This window comes from Pelophylax lessonae (genome assembly GCF_965119305.1).
Source record: "Pelophylax lessonae genome assembly, chromosome: 7".
Lineage (NCBI taxonomy): Eukaryota > Metazoa > Chordata > Amphibia > Anura > Ranidae > Pelophylax > Pelophylax lessonae.
In genome coordinates, this window is record NC_138774.1 from 77961593 (window position 1) to 77976199 (window position 14607).

Here is a 14607-nt window from a genome sequence, read left to right on the forward strand (position 1 = left end):
GAGAGCCTGTCTATCCTACCATGGATAAACTGATCACTGCATGCAACCCCTCCTCTGTACATAGCATGGGGTATTCTGTGTGCTGTGAGTAATGACTGTCTGTACATTGTGCTAAGTATTAGCTAGCACACCCCCATGTGGGGGGTTCATTCAGAATGTAGGGAGGACCATACACAGTCTAATGAGTCTACACAGCATCTATATAGACACACATCATAGTCCCATATGAAATATAAGGACTGACGTGGAATACACAGTATATAGAAAGTAGCAATGATCTGTATATCTATATATATTGATACAGTGACTACCTGTATACAGATAAGCGGTCAAGTATATCATGTGGAGGTGTATATCACACTTTTATGAGGATGGTATTTATTATATGACCCCCCGGGGGGGAGGGAACGTCACTAAATATGTCATTTAGTGGACCCCACATATTTCCCTTGGAACGTGTTCTGGGGCCCCTTTCTGTATCCCTTGCGTAAAATCTTGTGATCTGCCTGTAACTTGTGGTCTTACTAACCCTGTATACGGGACAAATGGATGTAAGTCAGATAATAAAATGATTTATCTACTCAACTCTGGCTAGTTTTTTTCTTTCATCTAATCATAAGAGTGCATTAAAGTGTTAACCCTTACAATATATTCCTCCTATTTGCTCCATTTTGGACTGGCTAAATATAACAAACATACCTATACTTACCTGCTCTGTGTAATTGTTTTGCACAGAGCAGTCCCGATCCTCTTCTTCTAGGGTGCCCCACCAGTGCTCCAGGCCCCTCCTCTTCATCGGGTGCCCCCCCCCCCCGGAAATCCGCTTTCCATGGCGGCACCTGTGCAGACTCACTCCCGAGTCTCGCTGCGTTCATTGACACAGACAGCTGAACTCGCCGAACCCTGCCCCCGGCGTCCCTGGATTTATTTGACAGCAACGGGAGCCAATGGCTCCAGCTGCCATCAATCTGTCCAATGAGAGAGACAGCCGCTGGAGCCGCTGTGCTTGTGCACATCGCTGGATAGGATTTGGCTCAGGAAAGATAAAGGGATGGTCTAGGGCAGGCATGTCCAACCTGCGGCCCAGAACCGCAGGCAATGCGGCCCACTGCCCCCTGACAATCTTTTTTTGCTGGGGAGGAAGGAAGTCGGGTCAGGGGCATGGCCACAGCAGCTTCCAACTAACGGTAGGCTGAGGGGAGAGGGGAGAGGCGAGCATGTGCAGTGTTTCTGACTCCTACCACCATGACCACTTCAAATCACTAAAGTGGTCATGGTGGTTAGAGTGTTCCTTTATTATCTCTCAGAAGAAGTAGACCTCTGTATATTGATTCCATTTAATTTGATCATCCTCTAGTTGTGTTAAATTAGTGCAGGGGGCGCGGCAGCATTTTATTACATGCTTACATACATACTATATTAACTATAGTATATATTTTATATGCGGCCCGAGAAATTTTCTCTACACTCAATGTGGCCCAGAGAGGCCAAAAGGTTGGACACCCATGGTCTAGGGGGAGCTGTATCAAAGATGGTTTTTCACCTTAATGAATAGAATGCATTAGGTTTCAAAAATCTTGAGGCTTTACAACCATTTTAATTGGAAGAATCTGTTGTCTTTGTTTCATAATGGTAAAAAATACCTGTTCATTTTGTCAGAGGATCAAGGCTGTCCTGTGTTCTTTTCACAGTTCCTATGTTATCTTAAACAGTCCTTCTAGTTCATATAATGGACTACAGGGTGATTAGCCTTTATGTTTTTGAGATCTGACAGTGGGATAGGTTAAGTAGTTTAGCAAAAAAAATACTGGACAGGGCTGACTTCACTCAGTCCACAATATGTTGTGTGTTGTCAGCCCACAACAGGACTTAAAGGCTAAGTTCACCTTTTGGAAAAAAAATAACAAATGCACATATTTTTGCAGGAAAAAAATGTGCATTTCTTATTTTTTCCCGCAGGAGCCTGCAAAGCGTTGTACCCGTGATTAGTGGATCAGGGGTGCAATGTCAGAATCCTGCAGACACCTCCGATACGGGCTCATTGTTTACAGACTGCAGGGCTTGTGAATGAACTACGAGAGTGCTAATCAGCGCCCTCGCAGTCCATTGAGAACTACAAGCCATCAACTACAAAAGTACTTGTAGTTCGCTGTGAATGAATGATACAGTCGTGTGGGTGGCCACGAACTGTGACACCGGAGAAGAGCGGGTGCAGGGGGCAGGTCTGGAGCATGTTACTCGTTACATCTGAATTATGGGTGAAATGTAGAGACATGCAAAAACCCGGAATATTGCTACACTCATTGGTAACTTTATTAAAGTATTAAAATTACATCACAGGTATGACAGGGGCATAAAAAGTAACGGGTTTCACACTAAAGTCAGCGCTTACTCAAACCTAAGTTTTTGCATGTCTCTGAATCTCACAGACGAGCCGTGCAGCATCCTGGGTTCCTGCTCACAACAAGTGAGAGTCGGTCACTCACCTAAAGCGGCATTTCTTTGGCTTTACGAGTGAAATGTGTAACATGTTCTGAAAGGTGAACCTATCCTTTAAGCTGGATTTTTTTCATTCACCCCCCCCCCCCCCAAAAAAAAAGAAAAAAATATAACAGATTCCTCCATCCATGCAGAAATCTTCCACTACTGCTATTGTACTGATTGCTGTTTGGCCAACAATTTTCTGCCCAGCTCATTCAATTTTTCAAAAAAAGTTTAAACAAAGGAGAGTGGTGACAGGTCCACCTATTGATCGATTCTTGGCTGATTCCTCATGAACTGGATAAAAGTCATACAGCATATTGCTACTATGTCAATTTAGTTTTTGGCTGGGCTATAGTTAGTTTAGACTGATCGTATTTTTTTTCACCTGGTTTTCCTCTAAACTCTAGTTGGCTTGTGATATCTCCCTGTCACCAGTAGATGCCACTGGCATCATTGATCAAAGAATAAGATTTCGCAAACAAAACTTATGAGTTATGAGTATTTATATTTTCGTCAGCCAATTAATTAGGAGGTATATACCACTGGTGCATGCTGGGGGAAGATATAAATATTTGTGACAGCCCATGTGCTTGCTCGCTTGGCTCAAGCTGAGGCCTGAGGTGGTGCTGCTGGATGAAGCTCTGCTGTTAGCCCCAATAGCCTGGTTTGGGGGCCTAACATGTGCTGAAGTGATCCTGAAGCTCTCCTGCCTGGTTTAGAAGAAGGTGTGCCAAGGAGGAGACCCGGGGATGGCCCGGTGCTGGAGAGAGCTAGGTAAAATGCTGGTTACTCAGAAAGGCCTGGTGACTAACTTAGAGGATGCACTGAAATATGAGAATGTGCTAACAGTGTTGCCAGGTCAGCTTAAAGGTTCTGATACTGTGAAGCTGGACATTGGAGAGACTGTAAGTGATCTGCTATGGTATATGGGACCCCAATCCCTCATCTCATTAACTGTTCTGCAATAAAACTTTAAAAAGACAAAAGTAAATAGCACCCAATATTCATTCTCAGTCCCCCATTTTAGCCAAAGACTCAGCCCTGGAGGTGCTATCCGGCATTTGGGGTAGTCAGAGGGGTGCTATAAGTGATTAAATCAGGTGCTAAAAGTGTTTGAAAAACTGAGGGTTTAATATCACTTTTTTCCACAGTCCTGTATCAGCCCGGGTCCCAGTCCTCCGATCTTCAGCACTGGAATGTAGCACTTTTAGCAGAGCCTATGTTCCATCCTGATAATGTGGGTGCTGGTCCTGCATTGAAACAAGAGGGTGGGGGGGAGGGTAAACCTATTTTTTGCCTAAAATATAAAACATGTTATACTTACCTGTTCTATACAATGGTTTTGCACAGAGCAGCTAGAACCTCCTCTTGTTGGGTTCCCTGGTCAGCACTCCCCACGCCTTCCTCTTCTCTTCTCCAAGTGCCTTTATAGCAAGCCGCTTGCTATGGGGGCACTCATGCGGGCACACTCCTGAGCCAGGCTGTGTAGGTCTGCAGAGATGGAGACCCAAGGAGCACAACGCAACCCCAGTCACCCCACTTGGGTTGTCTTATGCACACACTTCTGTTTTTATTCATTTGGTACTTTGGTCTTGGGTCTCACCTAACCTCACTTGTACAACATTATGGTTTCTGTTACAATATACATACAATTTTTTGATATATCTTTATAGAGCCTTATCTGAATACTAAGCTGTGGTTCTTAAGACCCCTTATGGAGACCCTTATTCTGTACACAGGCCTTACGCTCCTGCATGGGCCTCACTCCCTCAGTTCCCATTTTGGACGTACCTCTGGTTGACTCGCAACCTGAGTGACAGTTAACACCCAACTGTGAGTTACACCTTCTACTAGAAATCTAAGTTTATTTTCCCATTGGATACATTGTGTTTATGTATATGTGTCATTTCTAGATACCGGAATTGTGCCTGCTCCTGATGAAGTGAAACTCTTTTCATGAAACGCGTTGAGCCCAAAGGAGGCAATTTTTTGCAAATACCATCATGCATTCCACCATCTGCTTTCCGATAATAATTTTTCAAATTACATACCCACGTTAATAATATCAATATCCGGACAATTTGGTTTATTATTCTTATTACTGTCTATGGTCTTACTGTACCATCTATATATATATATATATATATATATATATTATGTCTATTTCATATTATTGGTTTTTACCCAGACGTACTAATGTTATTAGTAACGGATGTGTCAATAAATATATGATGTTATATATATATTTTTTGGTGCTTACCAGCATATGTTTATGTATCATTATCAATTGTTTTTAACACTCTTGTGTTCTTTCGCTTTATCGTATGCAGGGATGGAGACTCAATTGCACGAGTTTCATGTAAAGTCCCACTAATTCCCCTTCCCCCCTTTCTCCCCTTGTTTCAATATAATTTTCCTGTAATATTTTTGACAACTTCAGGGCGATTTCAATAGACATCTGTGCATGAACCCGTACAGATGTCTGTCAAATCGTCCCCGAACTCGCACTGACATGCGAGTTTGAAATCGTGTGCATTCAGCTGAATGATTTCAAACCCGCCATCGGTGTGAACAGTTGCTGGCAATAGGCTCCGATTTGACATACGATTCGGCATGACAAATTGCATGCCAAATGGGCACAATGTCAATGGGGGCTTCCGTTCCATGAATGATACCCCGAAACAGATTGCAAAATGCAGTGCGCTTGCCAGAATCGCATTGCATGGGTGTTCACACTCACACAATGCGATTAGGTGTGGAGAAAAAAGGGTCCTACAACATTTTGGTGCAAATGTGATGCAATTTGAGCCATACAAAATATATGGCTCAAATCGCATCGCAAAGACATCACATGTGATGTGCACAGGAATGTGGTGCGATTTTGGTGCAAATCACATGCGGTGTTCAGCATGCACCAGTGTGAACCCAGGCTATCTTTCATGAATGACACCTCAAAACAGAACACAGGCTTAAAAAAAAGAAATGGAATAAAAAAAACACCAAAAAACACTAACTGGCGTTTTTTTTTATCTATTTTGGCGTTTATCGACGTTAGAGTGTTTTTTTTACAGCTGAAAAACGCCACTCAAAACCCACTAGTTTTCCGTTTTTTTTTTTTTTCCAGATAGAAAACGCCCCTGCCAAAAACTGCTGATAACAGCCTATGTGTGCACGGAACCATAGGATAACATGCTGGGGAGTTTATTGGCTGTAAAAAAAAAAATGTCTGACAACAAAAAACAGCCGCTGTAAAAAAATCCAGTGTGCATGAGGCCTTGTAGTGCGCATAGAGCAATGCACATGACCGCAACTACAGTGTTCAAAACAAATAGAAGTGAGGGGGGAATAGGAGATGTTTGACAGCTCACAGAAAACATGACAGGGAGGCAGAAAAATTCAGCAAACAATTTAATAAAATATAGATTACAGAGCCGATAGTTGATGTGTATGGATTATTTTTGGAGAATAGGGATATAAAAATGACAGAAATCTTTCCCGTAGTTAGTAAATGCGATAACTTTTGCCCAAACCAATCAAAATATGCTTATTGCGATTTTTTTACCAAAAATATGTAGCACAAAACAAATTGGCCTAAAATGTTAAAAAATTTAGATTTTTCATTTTTTTTTGGGGGGAATGTCCTATAGCAGAATGTGAAAAATATTGTTTTTTTTTTTTGCAAAATTGTCGCTATTTTTTTTGTTTATAGCGCAAAAAATAAAAATGGCACAGGTGATCAAATACCACCAAAAGAAAGCTCTATTTGTGGGAACAAAAGGACATCAATTTTATTTGGGTACAGCGTCGCACGACCGTGCAATTACCCGTTAAAGTAACGCAATGCCGAATCGCAAAATAGGGCCTGGTCATTAGGGGGGAAAATCCTCCGGTCTGAAAGTGGTTAATCCTGTAAATGCTACACCCTGTGCATTGTCAGAAGAGCCCTCATCTGGACAGAGTTAGGTGTCTTCTGGCCAACATCCCAAATAAATATAAAGAAAAAGGACCCCCCTCGGGGTGGCGGGATTTTAAAGGCCAAAAGAACACCACAAACATATATATAAAAGATATAAATTTAATCAATCATATTAACCACTTTACCACCGGAGGATTTTGCTGTCTTACGTCCAGGCCACTTTTTGCGATTCGGCACTGTGCGACTTTAACTGACAATTGCGCGGTCATGCGACGCTGTACCCATACAAAATTTACGTCTTTTTTTTCCCACAAACAGAGCTTTCTTTTGGTGGTATTCGATCACTTGTGCGATTTTTACTTTTTGCGCTATAAACAAAAAAAAGCGTTTATTTTGAAAAAAATAACAATATTTTTAACATTTTTTTATATGAAATTCCCCCCCAAAAAAATGTAAAAATCTATTTTTTTTTTTAAATTTCTGGCCAATTTGTTTTCTGCTACATATGTTTGGTAATAAAAATCACAATAAGCGTATTCTGATTGGTTTGCGCAAAAGTTATTGCGTTTACTAACTAAGGGAAAGATTTCTGTAATTTTTGGTGTTTTTTTTTAACGCGGAATGGTGGCGATCTGCGATTTTTTTTGCGGGACTGCGACATTGCGGCGGACAGATCGGACCCTTGACTGACATTTTTTACACTTTTTGGGGTACCAGCGACATTACTACAGTAATCAGTGCTATACATATGTACTGTTACTGTAAAAATGACACTGGCAGGGAAGGGGTTAACTTTATTGGAGAGGGAGGGGTTAATGTATGCCTGGTGCTTACTGACGTGTGTGGGGGGAGGTGACTGTGTGACACAAGGACAGATCGCATGTTCAGCTAAGCTGAACACCGCAATCTGTCACTCCCTGTCACTTAGGAGATCCGCCCGCTTTGTTTAAACAAGCGGGCGGATCTCCAAACTGGATTCCCCGACGATCGGGGAAGAGCAACGGTGATCGCCGCCGCTCCTCCCCTGGCCCGACTCCCGCTGTGACTGAAAACAGCGGGAGCGAGAGTAGGTCTACGTCGCTGGACGGTATCGAGCCACTTTGCCACAGTATGGTCAACGTGACCGGTCGGCAAGTGGTTAAAATCACAAAAACAGGTGTGTACATACAAATAAGAAAAAATGTTCATACAAAAATGGTGTATAAAAACATATCCTGATCATTAGGAGTAGTGATGTTGCACTAATTTCCAATGCACCCAACGCGTTTCGGGAGAAGCCCTTCGTCAGGGGTGTGGATATGTGAAATCATGTGTGTATATAGCTTTACATGAATAGAACTGGTCAGATGTATCACTAATAGCCAGGACATTGGCTCAGCAACAGATGGACGATTTGAGACACATATTAGCCGCAAGTGTTTGGATGTTCTGCAGTGTGCAGGCTTAGAACAATACAATATAGTGAGTATCCTGGGACTATTAGTGATACATCTGACCAGTCATCATCTGCACACACTATATATACTCTCTTGCACCTGATAATCTGTTCAATCTAAAAGGATATATGCCCCACTCCCTTTAGCATCAGGGACCTGTGTTGGGGGCAACTGCGACCACCTTTTCTGCTGTTGTTGCTTTTTTCTTTCTCTCCATTGGTCTACATTTGGGTTCACACCCCATCGCTATGCCTGTCGCTTTTCTATTCATGAAAAGCTATATACGCACATGATTTCACATATCCACCTCCCTGACGAAGGGCTTCTCCTGAAACGCGTTGGGTGCGTTGGAAATTAGTGCAACGTCACTACTCCTAATGATCAGGATATGTTTTAATACACCATTTTTTTTTTTTTATGAATATTTTTTCTTTTATGTATGTACACACCTGTTTTTGGGATTTTAATATGATTGATTCAATTTATATCTTTATATATATGTTTGTGGTATTCTTTTGGCCTTTAAAATCCCGCCACCCTGAGGGGGTTTTTTTTTCTCTACACCATGTGGATTGCATCTGGTTGTAGGCGGTTGTGGCACTGCCCCATGCACTTCAGTGATAGCCCCCAAACGTGATGGGGATTCATTTTTGCCATGTCTGCTAAGCAAATCATCACATCCACGGAATGTGTACAATCCCCACCTGGCTGCTTTTGCAGCTTACAGTAGTTCTAAAGGCGCAACGCTTTTTAAACTTCATTTTATGCATGAATGTAAAAAAACCTTCTGTGTGCAGCAGCAACTCCCCCCCCCCCACTACTTACCTGAGCCCCAATCGTGATCCAGCAAGGTGCAAGACAGCCTCGACTCTCAGGGTCCTATCCCTCCTCATATCAATCACAGCCAATGAGAAGAGAGTGGGGGTGGGGCCAAGCGGTGGCTCTGTGTGAATGGACACGCAGATCTGTAGCTTGGGAGTGAGCCTGCCTGGGTGTCCCAATAGGAAGCTGCTTGTTATGGGGGCACTCGGCAGGAGGGAGGGGCCAGGAGCGCCAGCAGGGGACCCAAGGAGGATCCAGGCTGCTCTGTGCAAAACCAACTGCAAAAAGCAGATAGATAGAACATGTTTCTTATTAAAAAAATAAATAAATAGTCGTTAATAGTGGTTGTAAAGGCAGAAGGTTTTCTTTTATCTTAACCACTTTAAGACCGGAAGATTTTACCCCCTTCCTGACCAGGCCCTATTTTGCGATTCGGCACTGCGTTATTTTAACGGACAATTGCGCGGTCGTGCGACGCTGAACCCAAATAAAATAGACGCCCTTTTTTCCCCACAAATAGAGCTTTCTTTTGGTGGTATTCGATCACCTGTGCGATTTTTAATTTTTGCGCTATAAACAACAAAATAGCGACAATTTTGAAAAAAAAAAAAAAAAAACAATATTTTTCACTTTCTGCTTTATAACATTCCCAAAAAAATAAAAAAATCACATTTTTTTTTAAATTTTAGGCCAATTTGTTTTCTGCTACATATTTTTCTTAAAAAAAAATCACAATAAGCGTATTTTGATTGGTTTGCGCAAAAGTTATCACGTTTACTAACCATGGGAAAGATTTATGTCATTTTTATTGTTTTTTTTTTTTACTAGTAATGGCGGCAATCTGCGATTTTTTGCGGGACTGCGACATTGCGGCAGACAGATCGGACCCCTAACTGACATTTTTGACACTTTTGGGGGTACCAGTGACATTACTGCAGTAATCAGTGCTATACATATGCACTGTTACTGTAATAATGACACTGGCAGGGAAGGGGTTAACACTGTTGGTGATCAAGGGGTTAAATGTATGCCTCATGCTTACTGACGTGTGGGGGAGGGGGTTCTGTGAAAGACACAGAGATTGCAGGTTCAGCTATGCTGAATCCTGTAATCTGTCCCAGTCTGTCACAGAGAAGATCCGCCTGCTTTGTTTACACAAGCAGGCGGATCTTCTCACACTTTCCCCGACGATCGGGGAAGAGAGGCGGCAATCAACGCCTCTCCTCCTCCGGCCCGACTCCTGCTGTGTCTAAAAACAGTGGGAGCGAGCCTTCCAGGTGTACGTCGCTGGACCCAGGGGAGCCACACTGCCGCAGTAGGATTACTGTCTGCAGTCAGCAAGTGGTTAATGCATTCTATGCATAAAGGTAAATAACCTTCTTTGTGCAGCATTCCCCCTCCCCCCAATACTTACCTGAGCCCACTCTCGAACCAGTGCCCTGCCCCTCCAGGGACTCGCACTCCGGAAGCCCTTGGCTCCTGCTGCTGTTAATCACAGCCAGTGAACCAATCAGAAGATGGAGGGAGCACGGCCCAAGCCACGGCTCTGTGTGAGAATGGACAGGTGGAGCTTCAGCTTGGGTGCCCCCACAGAAAGCTGCTTGCTGAGGGGGCACCTGGAAAGAGGGAGGGGCCAGGAGCGCTGGCGTGAGAAATGAGAAGAGGAGGATCGAGCTGCTCTGTGCAAAACCACTGCACAGAGCAGGTAAGTATCACTTTTATTATTTACTTTAAAAAAGGCTTTAATATCCATTTAAGGCAGACAGGAAAAAAATGGGACTCAACCACTTGTTTTTACCACCCACTGACTGCAAGTGTAAACCAGCCATAATTGTTCTGTCCGAAAGGTAAAAGAAAGTATCTTGACTGGGGTTCTATGTCCTAGGCTGGGCTTCTCCTGTGTTTCCATGGTCACGGCTGTTTTTTTTTTTTGTAGCACCAACATTATTACCTTCAACAGGAGTATGCAATCTCAGCACTCTGCAGCTGTGGTGAGACTACAAATCCCATCATGCCTCTGGGAGTCATGCAATGCCTCATGGGACTTGTAGTTCCACAACAGCTGGAGTGCTGAGGCTTCCTCTGCCCCTGACCTACAATGCATCAGGCAGGGCAGCAAAGGGGAACATAACAGCCCCTTCCCTATTCTCCTTCCTACAAAGTATAGCTCATTGTTTTCTCTAACCTTTCCTCTTGTAGATACCTATTGTGTGTTCTCAGGTGTAACAATGCAATAAAACAATCCATACAACAAAGAGAGTGAGGAGGTAACACACAATGGACGGAACTGAATGTAAATGTGAGGTGTGTGAGATCTAAATCTGCTGCCAAGTCTGACAAATAATACATCCCCCCCTTGAGGAGTATGGACTGCTCCACGTACAGCACGTGCACCTGAACACGCAGCATGCGTCACACTAAACTCTGCCCCCAGATATTTTTCATGCTCTGATTGGTCCAGCTACCTGACACTCAGCCAACCTCCCAAACCCGGAAGCGGAAGTCTATTAGCAGGCTGAGGATGCTGGGAGAGGTAACTGGCTGCATGTAGAGCTGTGTGTGCAGGGACAGGCTGCTTGTGAATGGAGATGTATATGATTTCCAGGTCTTCAATGCTTGCTCCAGGAAATGTCCTCTCTTTTTTGTCTTTCCCTCCCCCACTCCTCGTTGGAGCTGATTTACCAATAAGGGAAGAGGCTTCTTACTTAGTGAGTGTTTGTTTTTAGTTTAGTAAATAAGAGGAAGCTGTGTTCACAATTCTATGCAAGCAAGAATTATTATACAGGATTTATATAGCGCCAACAGTTTGTGCAGCGCTTTACAATGTGAGGGAAGACAATACAGTTACACTACAATTCAAAACAGGAATCCTTTTATTTTATTTGGGTATTCATAGTGAACACAGTGTCATCTTTGCTAGCTGAACAGTCCCTCATCCTGTAGTAAACCACAAAAATGAAATGTCAGCAGCTACAAATACTGTAATTGCTGACTTATAATTAGGACTTACCTGTCCAGGGTTCCCATGATGTCTGCACCCAAAGCAGACTTTCGGACCAGCTCTCGGGTGCTGCCGCCACCATTCAAGGTAAGGGAAACCACAGTGAAGCCTTTAGGCTTCACAGCCGGTTACCTACAACGCATGCGCGAAGCTTGCTGCACTTTGTAATTGGCCCGGCGGAGGAAGGGGGCTGAACTTCCGAGGGACAGCGGCGGTGTCTCCCGGAAGTGACAGCATATAAGTGGAAGTTCCACTTTTGGGTGGAACTCCACTTTAAAATAATTGTGAAGTCTTGTTAAAAAAAAAAAAAAATCTTATACTTCCCTCCACTGAAAAGTTGGTTTTGCACACAGTGACCCGGATCCTCCTCTTCTCGGGTCCCTCTTCTGTACTCCTGGCCCCTCCCTCCTGTTGGGTGCCTCCACATGAAGCAGCTTGCTATGGGGGCACCCAAGCTGAGTCACAGCTTACTATGTCCATTCAGACATGGAGCTGTGACTGGCTCTGCCTCTCTCCTAATTGGCTGACTGACATTGGTAGCAGCGGGAGCCAATCACGCCGTGCTGCTCTCTCAGCCAATGAGGAGGGGTGTCCCAGGCAGCTGAGACACTCCTACAACATTGCTGGATAAACATGGGCTCAGGTAAGTATTAGGGGGGCTGCTCAACACAGGTTTTTTATCCTAATGTATAGAATGCATTTACAATTGGCGCCAGCTGCACACAAATGTGCAGCCTCTCAGAGGGTCGGCCTCGGTCCCGAGCAGCTGCATATTTGTGTGCATTAGTGCAAATACAGCTGTGCAAGAGCATGTGCCCTGCACGTTCCTGGCACACTTATCAGCGGCTAATGGAACGCTTCCGATTGTTGCTTAAGATCGGTAGCTTTCCGATCATGTGACAGTCAATCATGGTGGTCACATGATTATAAATCCCGGCATCCTAAACCCTTTATCACTTCATTACTGGGCACTTTCACCCCCTTCCTGCCCAGGCCAATTTTCAGCTTTTAGCGCTGTTGCACTTTGAATGACAATTGCGCAGTCATGCAACACTGTACCTATACCAAATTTATGTCATTTTCTTCCCACAAATAGAGCTTTCTTTTGGTGGTCTTTGATCACTGCAAAGTTTTTCCTTTTTTTTTTTTGCTAAACAAATAATATTAGACCTAAAAGTTTTTTTTTTTTTATATAAAATTTTGTAAATAGTTTTTTCCTGCACTGATGAGGCCGCACTGATGGGGAGGCACTGATATGCAGCATTGGTGGGCACTGATAGGTGGCACTGATAGATAGCAATAATGGGCAGCACTGATAAGGAGGGCACTGGCAGGCTCCCTGAGCACTGATTGGCATCCCTGTTGGCCATGGGTGGGCATCCCTGGTGGCCATGAGTGGGCAATCCCTTGTGGCTCTGGTGGCATCCCCCAAGGGTCTGCACTGGTAATCAATGCTCTGATTACCAGCACGGAACCCCCCCCCCACCCCACCCAGTCAGGGCAGCCGCCGATCAGCTCTCCTCTACTCATGCCTGTGAGGCGCGAGCTGAGGAAAGCTGACCAACGGCACTTCCTATTTACTATGTGACCAGCTGTGATTGGACACAGCTGGTCACATGGTAAAGAGCCTACGTCATAGGCTCTTTACCAGGATCGGAGATGCGGTGTGTCAGAGGGACACACCGAACCACAGATCGACGCTTTGCGCGCCCCCTGGTCTATCCTACTGGACGTCATATGAGGCCCATTCAAGGTAAGTGCAACCACTTTGCCGCCGTCATTTTGCTATATGACGGGCGGCAAGTGGTTAAAGGGCCTTGGAGGAGCTGGCTCTAAGGGGTTAAAGTAGAACTATAAGCAAAATCTTTTCCGTTTTGAATAAAGAGAGGGTTCTAACCCCTCTTAGGTTCTTTTTTGCCATCTGTGTCCCATTGGGGAGATTTACATTCACTTCCTATTCCATAACCAAAACAGAAAGTGAGAAGAAATTGCTATAAATCAAGGGAAACTCATGAGGGCCTCCCTGGTCACCGGAACTAGTGTCCCCCATTAGAAGATTTCCCCTCTATTACCTTCCTGCTGACAGCCTAAAATTTTGGTTTTTCTTTTACTTTGACTTTTGTGATAATGATAAATGATGGAACAAATAGAGTGAATTTCCCTAACCGGGGACACAGACAGCAATAAAAACAGGGGGTCTAATCCCTCTCTACTCTATCCAAAACAAAAAAAAAAAAAGTTTTGCCTTCAGTTATACTTTAGGGCCTCCTTCACACAATGGTGCAGATACATCAGTTTTTCTCCACATGCTCTGCAAGGGCACAAAAAACAATTGTTCTGCATACCCTGTTCACATTGCAACACTGGTATCACATGCAGATTTCTTCTGCACAGGGAAAAAAAAAACTGACATGACATTATTGGTGTAAATAGGGCACATAACTGGCATGCATGGAAACTGATGTCTGTTTTCCCATCCGTTTCCATCAGTTTTCCTGCATGTATGTTGGGAACGAGCCCTTAACCACATAACGACCGCCCACCGCAGGCAGCCGCTCCTGGGCAAAGCGGCGTAATATAACATCACTCGCTCAGGAGACTCTAGGGAGCGAGTGTGCCGCCGACGGTGTGCTCCCACCCCCGCTCGTCAGCTGGGGAGCCAGTGCGTGTGACCGCCGGCCACTCGCAATCTCCCTCAGCTGAGAGCGAAAGACAGACGGCTGATATAAACACAGTCGTCTGTCATTCTCCCTTAGAGATCTTTGTGATCCTGCTATATAGGATCACATGTCTCTGTGATGATCTAACAAGCCACGCCCCCTGACAGTTAGAATCACGCCCCTAGGGTCACATTTAACCCCTTGATCACCAATACAGTTAACCCCTTCCCTGCCAGTGTCATTTTTACAGTAACAGTGCATATTTTTAGCACTAATTACTGTAGTAAT

At 44.1% G+C, this 14607-nt stretch overlaps 1 protein-coding gene across 1 annotated transcript in view; it reads left to right on the forward strand.

Annotated features, from left to right (window-relative positions):
• Positions 1-11145: 11145 nt before the first annotated feature.
• The window catches only part of ALKBH6 (alkB homolog 6), a 54827-nt gene continuing 51365 nt past the window's right edge, over positions 11146-14607 (forward strand). The window contains exon 1 of the mRNA XM_082263726.1: positions 11146-11191. Coding sequence (XP_082119852.1) covers positions 11180-11191 — 12 coding nt within the window. The 5' untranslated portion in view covers positions 11146-11179. The remainder of the gene's footprint in view (positions 11192-14607) is intronic.